This window comes from Zeus faber, assembly GCF_960531495.2.
Source record: "Zeus faber genome assembly, chromosome: 13".
Taxonomy (NCBI): domain Eukaryota; kingdom Metazoa; phylum Chordata; class Actinopteri; order Zeiformes; family Zeidae; genus Zeus; species Zeus faber.
This window is the reverse complement of record NC_137198.1, coordinates 19,743,189-19,757,760: the sequence shown is the minus strand read 5'-3', so window position 1 is coordinate 19,757,760 and position 14,572 is coordinate 19,743,189. Positions and strand designations below refer to the sequence as shown.

Here is a 14,572-nt window from a genome sequence, read left to right as displayed (position 1 = left end):
TGGAGGAGAGGTATAAGAAAGGTGGTGGAAAATGGAGGAGAAATGTGGAGGAAAGGTGATGGAAAAATTGGGACAATGTTGTAGAAGAGTGGGGAAAGGTGGGTTAAAGGTGGTGGAAAGGTGGGGACAATGTTGAGGAAGAGTCGGGAAAGGTGGGTAAAAGGTGGTGGAAAAGTAGGAGGAAGGTGGAGGAGAGGTGGGAGAAAGGTGGTGGAAAAGGTAGGAGAAAGGTGAAGGAAAGGTGGTGGAAGATGGGGATCATTTTGGGGAAATGTAGGGAAAGGTGGGTAAAAGGCGGTGAAAAGGTAGGAGAAAGGTGGAGGAGAAGTAGGAGAAAGTTGGTGGAAAATGAGGGAGAAATGTGGAGGAAAGGTGGTGGAAAGATAGGGACAATGTTGGGGAAGAGTCGGGAAAGGTGGGTAAAAGGTGGTGGAAAGGTAGATGGAAGGTGGAGGAGAGGTGGGAGAAAGGTGGTGGAAAATTGAGGAGAAATATGGAGGAAAGGTGGTGGAAAATGGGGATTATTTTTGAGAAGTGTAGGGAAAGGTGGGTAAAAGGTGGTGAAAAGTAGGAGGAAGGAGGAGGAGAGGTAGGAGACGTGGTGGAAAAGGTAGGAGAAAAGTGGAGGAAAGGTGGTGGAAGATGGGGATCATTTTGGGGAAGTGTAGGGAAAGGTGGGTAAAAGGCGGTGAAAAGGTAGGAGAAAGGTGGAGGAGAAGTAGGAGAAAGGTGGTGGAAAAGGTAGGAGAAAAGTGGTGGCAAAAAATGGGGAAATGTGGAGAAAAGGGAGGAGAAAGGTGGGTGAAAGGTGGTGGAAAGATGGGGACAATGTTGTCGAAGAGTGGGGAAAGGTGGGTAAAAGGTGGTGGGAATGGTAGGAGGAAGGTATAGGAAAGGTATGAGAAAGGTGGTGGAAAAGGTAAGAGAAAGGTGGAAGTTTGAGGAAACGTGGGAGTTTGTGGAGGATGAAGAAGGAAGGACGAAGAAGATGACGACTGGGTGTAAAGAGGTTCGGGCGCAAAGATAAACGCAAAGTGACGAGGCGGGCAGGTGTTGGAGGTGAGGTGGAGATGTGTGGTGAGGGAGGACGAGGTGGAGATGTGTGGGGAGGGAGGACGATGATGGTGAGGGAGGACGAGGTGGTGATGTCCGCGGAGCATGGCAAGATGCTTTCACACTGAATCCATAGCACTTTAAACATGGTACTGGTACTTCTATTTTAGTTACTAGTTGCTATTCCAACAGTTACGAGTAGCTACTTTAGTTTTACTACACAAAATATATGAGCTAATAGCACTTATTTCTATATACTAGTAACTCTTCAGATTGTTACTAGTAACAATTGCGATGTTACTCGTAACAATTTGGACAATTTTGTCATTGAATTCCTTGCTGTTACTAGTAAAAGAAAAAAAAAGATTTTGAATTGAAACGTTACTAGTACTTATGTTTGGGTTACTACAGTCGTTGCTATTCCAACAGTTACTAGTAACTACTTTAGTTTTACTCGTTGAAATGTATGAGGTACTAGTACTTATGTATTAGATACTAGTAACTATTCAGATTGTTACTAATGGCTATCTACTCTTAACAGTTTGGACAATTTAGTCATTAAATACTATGGGACTCTGTGTTTCAGATATTAAATATTTGCCTCTGACCAGTATCTATTCTGATAGTTACTAGTATCTACTTCCATTTAGTCACTTTTCATTAGGGACTTGTGTATTTTCCAATTGTTATTGGTAACATTTTATTTTTTACTTGTTACATTTGAAATTCAACTATCAACAAGCTGTTTTGACTAGTAATGGTGTGGAATGACGTCACAGCCGCGTCGGCCACATTCCAGTACAGCAAATCGAAACACTAAGATGGACGCCTCATTGGTTGCGCCTGCTCTTTGGGAATACACAGCAGACAACCACAGAACAAATATGGGAGCGGGGAATGGACTGCTCCGATCTGAGGGGGTGTTCCAGTAGAAATTTCCGACTGGGAACTCGGGAATTCTGACTTCCCAGTTCAAATGGAACGCACCGTGAATTCTCCTGACCGGTAAAAAATACATTGTTGCTGGTAAAACCTTTTTTTTTTTTTTTTTTTACGAGTAACAGCAAGAAATTCAATGACAAAATTGTCCAAATTGTTACCGGTAACATTGCGATAGTTACTAGTAACCACTGGAATAGTAACTAGTATCTCATAAATAAGTACTAGCAATTCATACATTTTGACTAGAAAAACTAAAATAGTTGGTGTTGGAAGAGCAACTAGTAACTAAAATATAAGTATAAAGTGACAAGTTCGTTCTATGGATTCAACGTTAAAACAGCTTGCTATAGCAGAGGGTCTCGCGATCTATAAAGCAAGGCTTTGCGTGTGTGTGTGTGTGTGTGTGTGTGTGTGTGTGTGTGTGTGATTGTGTGTGTCTGCGTGCGTGCTTGTGTGTGTGTGTGTGTGTGTGTGTGTGTGTGTGCGTGTGTCTTTGTGTTCGCCGGTTTGTATTAATAAGTGATACCTATGGAAAAGAAAAGGAAAAACAACAACCCTGTCAAGTGATGCAATGGGCCTTCCGTCTCAGTGGAAGTTCCCACAGTAAACCTCCCTCGCCCGTCCTGCTCTCATTGAGGCCGCTTGCCACGGTCCCCGTCGCATCAGGCAACCAAGTGTGGGAACCGAAGCGACTTCACCAACGACTTTGCCATAGCAGAGGGTCTCGCCATCTAAAAAGCACGGCTTTGTCTGTGTGTCTCTGTCTGTCCGTGTGTGCGTGCGTGCGTGTCGGTGCAAATAATGTGCCCCGCGCGGGAGGGGCCCGACAAACTAAAACTGCTCACAAAAGAGGAAAGCTGTTGAGGGGACAGTTGCTTGTCCGCAGCCGTGACCGCTACGTGTCCTGAGACGTCTGCCAACTGGAACTACGTGCTGAACGCCCGCCACCTCCATTCATCCGCATAAACAAATCACACCTTGTCCTCGGTCGCTCGATGAGATTTGGGGCGAGTAAAAGGTGGCAACCTCAGGCGCATCTCATTCTCCGTTAAACACCTTGGATGGATGGATTTAATCTGTTATTGTATTGCATAGTTCTTATTTGGACCTCTAATTATCATATGATTTACACCTATACTTCATCCATATTCATATTATTCTGTACAGAAATGTAAATTTGCCGCCACCCTACTGTCACTTAGCCCTATTTGTATATTCTGTATATTTTGTTTCTAGATTGTGAAGCTTTTTTAGTCTTACCTGTCTGGCTGTCTGACTTTGTACAGTACAACAATGCACCGAGTTAAATTCTTCGTATATAGAAATGTACTCAGCCACATAAAACCGATTCTGATTCGGATTCCCCCACAAGGTTTTAGACTTTGGAGTTGAGTTGGGTTGTGTACATACATTTGTCAATTTATTTTTATGTGATTTGTATACTATGCGTTTGATTTTAGTGTGCAGTATGTAGCCTAGAATTTGCGTCCAAGCAATATAACAACTGTAGCATGTGTATGTGTGTATGTGTGTGTGTGTGTGTGTGTGTGTGTGTGTGTGTGTGTTCGTCTGTGTGTGAATAGAACTGTAGCGTGTGTCAAGAGTGTGTGTGTGCGTGTGTGTGTGTGATAACAACTGTAGCATGTGTATGTGTGTGTGTGTGTGTGTGTGTGTGTGTCTTTGTGTGTGTGTGTGTGTGTGTGTGTGTGTGTGTGTGTGTGTGTTCGTCTGTGTGTGAATAGAACTGTAGCGTGTGTCAAGAGTGTGTGTGTGCGTGTGTGTGTGTGTGATAACAACTGTAGCAAGTGTATGTGAGTGTGTCCGTGTGTGTGTATGTGTGTGTGGTATGTACATGGGTGCATGGGTGTGCATGTGTGTGCATGTGTGTGTGTGATAACAACTGTAGCATGTGTACGTGAGTGTGTGTGTACGTCTGTGTGTTCTTCTGTGTGTGTGTGTGTGCGTGTGTGTGTGTGTGTGTGTGTGTGTGTGTGTGTTGTATGTACATGCATGCGTGTGTGTGTCATCTGCGGGGCAGACCTGTGGGCCGCTCGTACACTTCCTGCTGCATTTCATACACTGTCAAAACTTCAAATGGTCTCACCCAGCGGACACGCTCTCACACACACACCATCGCTCAGCCCTCCTTCCCCTCAGCTTTTAGCAGACGACACAGGAAACAGACCGTGGAAGCTAAATCACTGTCATGACAGTCCAGAGGCCATCACAGACCATGAGAGCTGAGAGACAAGGCGCATACCTTGGGTCGAAGTCTATACTTCCCTGGCAGGCATCCCAGAGGGAGAAAGAGTTTTTTCGTCACGGTTTAAAAAACAATGCAGCGGTAAATGATTCAACTCCCCGTAGAGCAAAGATAAATGTTCTGAGTTTGTCACACCACAGGAAAAATGTGTTTTTAACCACCCGGCCAAATTTGAATGATCGGAAAAAATCGCCAAAATATGTCAAATTTGGTTTCAAAAATCGGCAGTTCCCTCTGCTCTGAAATGCTGGGGGTGTGTCCGCTGAAGGTGCTGAAACCACGCCCAGTCACGTTGATCGTGTGAAACGTTTACATTGTTGTGAATAACCGGTGGCCACGTCGGGGGCGCCGCGGCCCGCCAACGTGACGGTTCTTTTTCGTTTTGGGTTGGTTCCGGCTTATCCCACCGCTGATGCTTCGATTCCGACATGGTGTTTATGGAGTCACGATTTAGCCCCACCCAAGGAATCCGCTGCTCAGTCTTTTCACATGTTGCAAGCGATGGTTTCGGCGACTAGTGAGTTAGACCAGAGGAGCGTGTCTTTGTTTTATCTTTAGAAAAGGAAAAACATGCTGGCATGGGTATCTTTAGGACTGCATCGGATTCCTCTTCATGTCATGTCACATTGTGTCTCGGCTGAGAAATGAATACTGTTTCTCGTGCTCGTACTATGGAATAGTACTACGACACTTATTTGTTTCCGTGAACTGGAGCTTCGCTCGGGGTTCTCGGCCGAGCGACATTCGGCTGTGATTGGCTCGGAGACACGTTTCACCTGGAGCTGAAATGTGCGCATGGTTGAGTTTGGAGGTACAGCGGAGGAGCGATCAAAGAGGGGTTGCCGGTATGTCGTCTGATCTACCTTGAGGGAAGTTAAATGACAGTAGGAGTTGGCTCAATGGTAATATATGAACCTGAAAACCAATTAACCAGTCAGTCTAAGCTACGAGACCCGAACAGGAGGTGAATGTGCTGATATAAGCCTGAGCTGGGTGCACATTATTGGCGGGGAGTCCTGCTCCACTTGATCCTATAGGCTCGGGTTAAGGTTGACCGGATCGAGTGCACAAACGGAGGCGACCTCCTTCCCATGCCAGGTAGTTTCCAGCAGGTTCCCTGGCTTGTTTACAGGCCGCCCTCTCTCACCCTGCTGGGAGATCGAAGGGGACATGTGTTGGCGGTTGATGTTTCAGCACCTGCAGAGCCCAAATTCCCCATGACCAGGGCAAGAGTAGGACATAAAAACTGATTTGCTACACTTTGGTTCCTGAAAGGCTGGCTTGGAGTTTTGGGGAGGGATGGATGGATGGATGGATGGATGGGTGGGTGGGTGGGTGGATGGATGGGTGGATGGATGGATTGATCAATGGAACAGTGGGTCAACTGGAGGGTTGCAATATCCAAGGACTCTGTAGATGTTCATTTTGGTGGTTGTGCACATTGTACACATTTACTTACTCACACACAGAAACATGCAGAAGACATGCTGGTTCACCAGATTTTAGTCATAGCCACACACACACACACACACACACACACACACACACACACACACACACACACACACACACACACAGACAGTATGTCCATCACGTGTACGGCGCTTGCTCTGACATCTGCTCTTTGAAGGATCTCATCATTCCCTCCTTATCAGCCACATCACCTCCTGCCATCTTGGCGAGTATGAGGAATGTAAAAAAGAAAAAGCCTATAGCATTCCTCGGAATGTGATCAGTGGGCGCCAAAAAGGTTGCTTCTGACTTGTAGCCATCGGTGATTAACACCCCTTCCAACAACACAGCAATTTGTACGTCAGGAGGTGAAAACATAATGGGGAGAAAAACACCTCCCATTCCTGAGGGTGCGGTATGGACATTTTGAGTCACACGGAAAAGATGTTTGAGGACCCACAGTGGATCCACAAGGCGAGCAACTGTTGCGGTTAACGTGATTGCCTTTATTTTTTCCTTTTCACAAATTGTTATGGGACAAAAAACAAACACCTTAATCTAACATCCTACAGGAGGCGGCACACACGCCGTTAAAGGTCTGTTGTGTTTCCGCTCAAATGGCCCCATGGCCACTTTGCATCTGATTTCCCTCTTTTAACAGAACATCCATCTCTTCTACTGTACACTATCGCCGGGGCTCTCTTGGTAAGCACTTAATGTGTTTTTCTCTGTCAAGAGCGGCCATTGCCGTGCATCACATTGTTTTGACAGCTCTTTGGCAGCTCGGGTCTGCTTCAATCCTCGGCGTCCCCCCTAATAGACGGACTGCTAAGCCTCCGAGCAAATTCCGCCAGAAAGCATGGGATGAGTGAAATGCTGTTCCGCGATGAGCGCAGTGTGCTTTTTTTTTTTTTTTTTTTTCCTGTCGATGCGGTCCAGATTGCACCTGTGTTCTCTCGAAATGTGCACTCGGAGAACGGACATATTTTAATAACCTGGAAACGAAAAGGAGTGAGAGACCATGCCATAGCTATAGGTTCTATGGTTATACGTTCTACAGTGTGTGTGGACTACATGTACTGTAGTTCATGATGGTGGATTTCTACCAGGCACTGCAAGTGCTCTCGGGTTGCCACGTATACCACGGATACGTCTTCCCGCTTGGACATCCGTAGTGACGGTGTGGAGCCTTGCCTTCGGCCTCAGGGTCAAGCTGCTTCAGCCACGTGACTTGGCCAGCGCCGCCGAGCGCCCCTGACATCATCGCTCTAACCTTCGCCGGACGTCCATTTTAGCCCGCCGATCGCTAAGGTGTCAGATTCTTCTGGCGGTGGAAGTATGATTATGGAACGCTCTATGCTGGGATCAGGATGACTCCTCTATACAGTAGCCAACCTTACCGATCCCACTTAGCAGTGAAGAGGAGGCAAAGAAGATAAAAACAAATGCAGTTGTGTATTGTCGTAGAGTGCGTATCCTAAATTTATAATGTCTAATTGAAGCTGCTTTGAAAGATGTCGTTCAGCTTAAATACCAAATCTGTATTACCTTCTCTATAATCTCTACATTTCCCTTATACCGCCCACTTCCGCCAATATATCAGATACAATAAGGCAGTGTTTATTCTTCTCCCGTACCGTCCTATGCAGCAGTTCATGCAACACCTCATAAAGCTTTAGTCACGGTTCCATTCTGTCCTCCGCGGGTCTCCTCCACCTCGAGGGGGCGGACCTGGCTCATCCACGCAGCACAGTATCTGCTTTTCACATTACAGTGAGCAGCTCAGGTCTGTTTCCCCACCAGGTGGAATTATAGCAGACCTATCGCTGTCCTGTCTCATATACCAGTGAGACTAAAGCTCCCATGTCTGAGAAGGCAATTTCCTTATTTTTCTTGGGGGGGGGCGGGGGTTGGTTATTTGTTTGGACGGGAGTAACTTCAACTCAACATTATAATCATTTTGAGACACAATCCCAGGCAGGTATGTTTTTCTGTTTGTGTTGTTTGTTTTCCCTCCGTTTCACGGGAGTGAAAAAGTGTTAAAAAACAAAAAGTGAACACATTCAGGGGGGGAGTTTTGCAGAGCGCCTCCTTCTGGCAAAGGTCCCACCCCCTTCACGGAGCCCAAACTAGTGCTGTACCCTCCCACACGCACACAAATTCACGCACGCACGCACGCACGCACGCACGCACGCACACACGTGCACACACGCACACACACGTGCACACACACACACACACACACGCACACGCACACACACACACACACACACACATGCACACACACACATATATAGGGCGGTGGAGGTGACATAATCAACCAGAGGTCCGGTAGTGCTCCACTGTTATTTATTCACCTTCCACTGTCCTGATGGCGTGCTAGGGACGTGACGGTGGAGAAGGGGGCCCTCGACCGGATTCTGTACAATGGCAGAAAAAGTTTTCACGAGCTTCTTGTAGAGCTTACAGTGTAGGTGAGTTGGACATGAAGCTGTTTTTTTTAAACGGTATGAGGTTGTTTTGAGTATATCTGGGATTGGGGGGGGGGGGGGGGGGGGTAAGTTTGGAAAATGTTCAGCCTATTTTTGCTGTGTTTGCAGGAGCTGTGTTTTTTTCATGGATGCTGTTCCAAATTCTGCTTGGTTTTTGCATTGCAAAAATATTGTGATTAAGTGTTCCATTGGTCTAGCACTGGCAGCGCATGCAGACACATGGCGCAACTTTACATTCATTGCTGTTTTGCATGTAATTTGTCTGAGGGTGAGATGTGAACGGACATGAGCAGCATAGAAAGGAGCTCAGAGAAAAGGAGAGCACTCAGTAAGGGGGCTTTAGAAAGCCTTCACTTGCACCTTCTCATTCTCAGGCCAATGTAAAAGGGATGGGTAATGACAGTATTAGGAGTTTGGCAGTTGCTCGGTAGGTCTTTGCCAGTTTGGATACCACAGACACGACTTGAATCATGGTTAAGTATTTGTTTTCAGGGCTTATGATTCCCTAAACTCTAACCATTATTTTAATGGACCACATCCTAACTATCATGTTCCGATTCTCGTAATGATTTGAAGAAAATCACTCTCAATCCATTTGTTAGAAATACTCTGTTGATATTGCATGAGGAATGCTCTTGGCGAAGTTTTACCTCTAGCTCGTTTCTCCCTTATTTGGGGTAACACGCACTTCAGACCTGGGAAAAATGATCTAGGATCCAGGCAGTGGTCGCGAAAAAGGCACGAGTAGGATGATGGACCTTTACAACGGGCATACTTTGATATTGTTTAATGAGCTCAAAGAATAACATAATGTTCCACAGTCCCGCTTCTTTAAATATTTACAGTTGATCAATAACAATCAATCAATAACTCAATAACTGTCCACCTATAACAAACAGTGCTATAACAGTTCACAACCCAGCGCCAACATAGCAGAGGCCTGATCGCTCGACCATACGATACAGTCTCATCTAACTCTAAAGAATCATCCGACTCTGAAAGAGCATCATGGAGTGAGGTTTTGCAGGAGACTCTCCTGGATTATGAATGAAGCTGGATAGCACTAAGTCCCAAAGCCTCTCAATAAATTCTAGACCTAAACTGATTCATTACAACTGGATAATGAGAACCTACATTACCTCTGTAAAGGTAAATATATTTACACCTTTAGACACCTGTGTTAAATGTCAAACTCATAAAGGAACCCTCCTCCACTGTATTTGGTAATGTGAAAGGGTGCAAACATTTTGGAAAGAAATAATAATAATTTCCCAAATGACCTCTAAACCTATCCCTCTTAGTCCCAGCTTCTGCATCTTGGGCCCATACCCTGAAAATCTTTGAGAGGACATGAAATGAAAACGGTGGATCTCTGCTTCACTCACACAAAGCGTTCGATCGCTATCTACTGGAAAAATGTGTCGTGCCCTCACATCAGCCACTGGCTTAAATAACTATCATCCCATCTCGCACTGGAACAATTACGAACATATAGTCTCAAACGTTAGCTCGGTGAGTACTACCAGTTTGGGCCCTTTTTCCACGTCTTCTTGAGAGCAAAGATTTTCAACACATTCTATATTCAGGAATCCTCTCCTAGATTCTCATCCTATATAAGTATTTGATGCTATTTACATTTGTATTGAAAATATTTATGATACTTATGCCATTCTCTACATATGTATGATACACTTTATGTTGTTACTGCTCTTTTATCTGCACATTCATTGTACTTTCAATATACTTCATAATGTCTAAATTGAAATGCACTGTATATTATATCTTATTACCATAGCTGTTACTCCTGTTCTTTTTTTTTTCCATGGTGAGATGTTTGGGGGGAAATGAAGGGGCATTTGTCTACAGTGTATCTTACCGTTTACATTCTATCTTCAACTTAATTTTCAAAACTTACGATAAGCAAATGCATTAAAAATAACTATCATTTGTTATCTTGAATACTGTGTATATCATAGGGTCTTACAAATATCAATATTTTCTTATTTGTAATTTCTATCCACTAATGTTTACTGAATTGAGTTATACATAATAATATTATTGAGTTTTATTTGATTTATTTATTTGCGTGATTATTTGATTTAATTACAAAACTGTGTCCGTGGGTAGTTGTTGTTTGAGGTTATTTACTGATATAAGGAGATAAACATTTAACTTTTTTTGAAATGTGTAACACTAACTCATTTTCAGTAACAATTTTTTTTTATATACTCGATAGAAAACTGTGCAAATAGGATTTTATGAGATATGTTTCTGAAGTGCCACTAATCGAGTCATGTAGTTTCCAATTTGAAATAAGTAAAAACTCATCTCTAACCTGCGGTGCCTTTTTTCTTCTTCCTTCTTTGTTAGATTGAAGAGGCTACTAGAGAACGAGAAAACCTATCAGGTGCGGAAGGAGAAGGAACATTCTAAGAGGCTGGCCAAGGTGCAGGAGGAGCTGATAAAACTCAAGTCTTTTGCCCTGATGCTGGTGGACGAGCGGCATCTCCACCTGGAGCAGATGGACAAACAGAGCCAGCACGTCCAGGAACTTAGCCAGCAGCTGCAGCAGCATGAACATGCCCTGAGCGAGGCCAGTGGCCATGCTCAGGAGGAAAGCCAGAGAATGGTGAGCCTGGAGGCGGAACTGAGGGAGAAATCATCCAAGTTCACCCAACAGCACGAGGAAATGAGCACCAAGCTGGCCAGTCAGGAGGCCCAAAATCGCCAGCTTAATGCTAATCTTTTGAGGCTTGCTCATCAAGTGGAGGAGCTAGAGGAGAGCAACATGGCTTTAAAGAAATCTGACGAGGAACTCCAGGGGGTGAGGGAGAAGATGAGCAAAGGAGAGTGTGGAAACTCCACATTGGTCACTGAGCTGGAGAACCTACGGAAACGGATGCTCGAGATGGAGGGCAAGGATGAGGAGATCACTAAGACTGAAAGTCAGTGTAAGGAGCTGAGGAAGAGACTTCAAGAAGAGGATAATAAGAGCAAAGCACTCAGGGTGGAGGTTGAGAAGCTCCAGAAAAGAATGATGGATCTGGAAAAGTTAGAGGGCACATTCGGTATCAGCAAGGCGGAGTGCTCCCAGTTACACAACGCTCTGGAAAGAGAGAAGGGTTTGACAAAAGAGCTCTCAGATGAACTTGTAGCACTAAGGATTCGTATGAAAGAGGTTGAGTCCTCTGAGCTGAGATTGGAAAAGTGTGAACTAAGCCTAAAAGATGACTTGAGTAAGCTGAAGTCATTGACTGTTGCCTTGATGGATGAAAGAAAAATTGTCATGGAAAGGTTGAAGTCCGAGGAGAAGAAAAAGGAGGATTTAAACAATATGGTCACCGTTGAACAGGGCAAGGTTGGGGAGGTGACTGAGAGATTAATAGAAGAAAGCAAAAAGCTTCTGAAGTTAAAATCAGAAATGCAAACCAAAGTAGAGACTCTCACCATCCTAAATGGGGAACTAAGCACTAAGTTAGCTAATGAAATGGATAAAAATAAGGATCTGAATTCTAAGGTCCTTCAGCTGAAAAAGAGATTAGATGGGTTGGATAAAGTGGAAAAGTTACCAATTACAAACATGGTCAAATGTGAACCGGGAAGAGTGTCTGACAATAATAACAGAGATGATAACAAATTAAAGGAGCTGACCTTTGAAATTGAGCATCTGAAAAACCGTCTCAAACAACTTGAGGTGGTCGAGGGAGATTTGATCAAGACTGAGGATCAGTACGACCTCTTGGAGAAAAAGTTCCTGACTGAACAAGACAAGGCGAACATTCTCTCCCGGCAGGTTGAGGAGATGAGGAGTCAGATTGCACTGAACAAAGCAATAGAGAAAGGAGAAGAGGCGAGCCAGGAGGAAGACCTCCGGCAGCAGTGCAAAAGAGAGGAGGCTAAAACCAGAGACCTGCAAGCGGATGTTGTGGCTCTCAAGGAGAAAATCCATGAACTGATGAACAAAGAAGACCAGCTTTCCCAGCTCCAGGTAGATTACGCCATCTTACAACAGAGGTTCTTGGAAGAAGAGGAGAAAGCCAAGAACATGGGCATTGAGGTTAATCATCTGACCAAAGAGCTGGAGGTGACTAAACGTCAGAGCCGGGCTTTACGGCCAAGCTTGAATGGGAGGAGAATGATGGATGTAGCGATGGCATCGACAGGAGTGCAGACGGAGGTGTTACCAAACGGGGCATTGGAGGAGGACTGCCCAGCTGTTTTTATCAGGAAATCTGTTCAGGAAGAGAACCACATCATGAACAACCTCAGGCAGAAGTGCTTGAAGAAGTCAACTGAGAAGGCGAGTGCCCTTGAACGCTGCCCTTCATCCAGCAGTGACATGGGCATAAAGAAATCTTGGATTCCCTGGATGAGGAAAAAAGAAGTGGCCCATCCGGGGAATAGTGTGGAAAAGACGTTGCATATCGATGGAGAAGCTTTGTCCCCAGAACTGACTATGTCCCAAAAGCAAGGGCAGCCATTGCATATTAGAGTGACGCCAGACCGAGATAATAGCACAGCAACTTTTGAGATCAGAAGCCCCTCAGCTGATGCCTTTTACTCTAGCTCAACTCCACTCAGCCCAAACCCTGCTCAACCCAAGTCCAAAATCACAATCATTCCCACCCACACTACACATGGCCAAAGGGGAAAGTCAACTACCGGACTTCGTGGGCCCGAAAGAGCCAAGTCTCCAGTCACAATTACAGCAATATCCAGGGCAAAATCCCCCGATAGTGGCAGGGTTTGGCCTTCAGCAAGGCCGCTGTCCCCTATCTCCATTATGACCGTTAGCACTTCTACGGCATCCGATGCATCAGCCTCTCCAGAACACCAGGAAATGACCATGGGCCGGGCTGTATTCAAGGTCACTCCAGAGAAACAGATGGTCCCGGTGCCCATCAGGAAGACCAACACCAGCACCAACATCATCACGACCACCGACGACACCAAGATCCATATTCATCTAGGCAACAACATGGGCCCTAAAATGGTCGTCAGACCCGGGACGGAGGCCAAGGAGATGACTTTATCCACTGGGACAGTTCTGCGCTCTCCCCGCCAAATCCTTACCACTGCTGCAAAGGTCAACCCAAGCAAGGTGATGAGCAGTATTACTATAACCCCGGTGTCATCCACCCCTTCCAGGCCTTCACAAAGTACGGTAAGGACCCTTCAGGTAAATTAAGGCTGTGGTTCATTGTGTTGCATTTCAACTAATGCTCTAATGTTTGTGTCTATGTTTTGTATCTAGGTTGTGTTGTGATTATTAACAAAAATCTGAAGACAAATACAGCACCCTGCTGTATTTGTCTTCAGATTTTTGTTGAGGAGGCAACATTGTGGTGTTTTGGTGAAACAAGCCTGAGAACAGCAGTGCTGTTGCCATGTGGCATGCTGCCATCATGCAGCAATTAGACTCTCACATACTATATAGTCATTTCACAATGTTTCCCTTCATAGTTAGCCTCGTAGGACTCGGTGCACTCTAGCTGACGCAAAACAGCCTTGGCATACCAAACAGGAATCTAGATGGCTGATGTCTGAAATAAAGCAATTTAAAGATATTTACATTTCTAAATTTCTCATTTGATTTGATCCGTATTCCCAGCCGCGTTGCTCTTACTCATTTTCCCTCTTTCTCCTCCGTCTAACAGAGTGGGCACGAGGCCCACCAACCCCGTACAGGGTTGACCCGCATCCCTATGTCCAAAAATCTGAAGACGGGAAAGACTGTTTTGGGGGTCCTGGGAATCTCAGGTGGAGTGAAGCTGGAGTCTCGGACAGAGGGTCAGCCCATGAGAATAGAAGTGAAGAAATCTGCCCTAAACAACATTCAAAATGGAGGAAAAGCCTGAGCTTCACCTGAGGCAAAGATCAGCCTGTGTGGCCTCAAGCGTTGAGTGGTTATGAGGTCTTCAATGATAACACTGAATAGAAACCCACTGATATGAAAACATGGTGCTACAGAGCAATGGAGATTCGTAACAGCCAAAGCAACCGTGGAGCTGTCCTTTCAATCCACTCCACATAAGGGACTAAACATCACAGTACGTGGTGGAATGCCATAAGTAAAATCTTGAGTATATATTTTTATATTTTACATCGGCTTTCGTGCTTGTCTGTCTCATTTGTTTCTGACGTGTAGGTGGAGACTAATGCTTCATATATTCAATATGAATGTTGAGGGTTATCTTATAAAAATGTAAGCTTTGCTGCTACTCACTGCCCCATGCATTAATGAGTGTTTGTCTCACATATCCCAACTCTTTCTTGATATATTTTGTAAAGGTTTGACTCATCGGAGGTGACATTATTGTTTATATAAGTAATGTTTTTGTTATGTTTAAAGAATTTTATAATGAACTAT

At 44.9% G+C, this 14,572-nt stretch overlaps 1 protein-coding gene across 2 annotated transcripts in view; it reads left to right on the top strand.

The window, feature by feature from the left end:
- Positions 1-14,572, top strand: part of LOC307238995 (filamin-A-interacting protein 1-like) — a 26,980-nt gene extending 12,408 nt beyond the window's left edge. For both annotated transcript variants that reach the window (XM_080012178.1, XM_080012177.1), the window contains exons 5-6: positions 10,573-13,366; positions 13,860-14,572. In XM_080012178.1, coding sequence (XP_079868304.1) covers positions 10,573-13,366; positions 13,860-14,060 — 2,995 coding nt within the window. In that variant the 3' untranslated portion in view covers positions 14,061-14,572. The remainder of the gene's footprint in view (positions 1-10,572; positions 13,367-13,859) is intronic.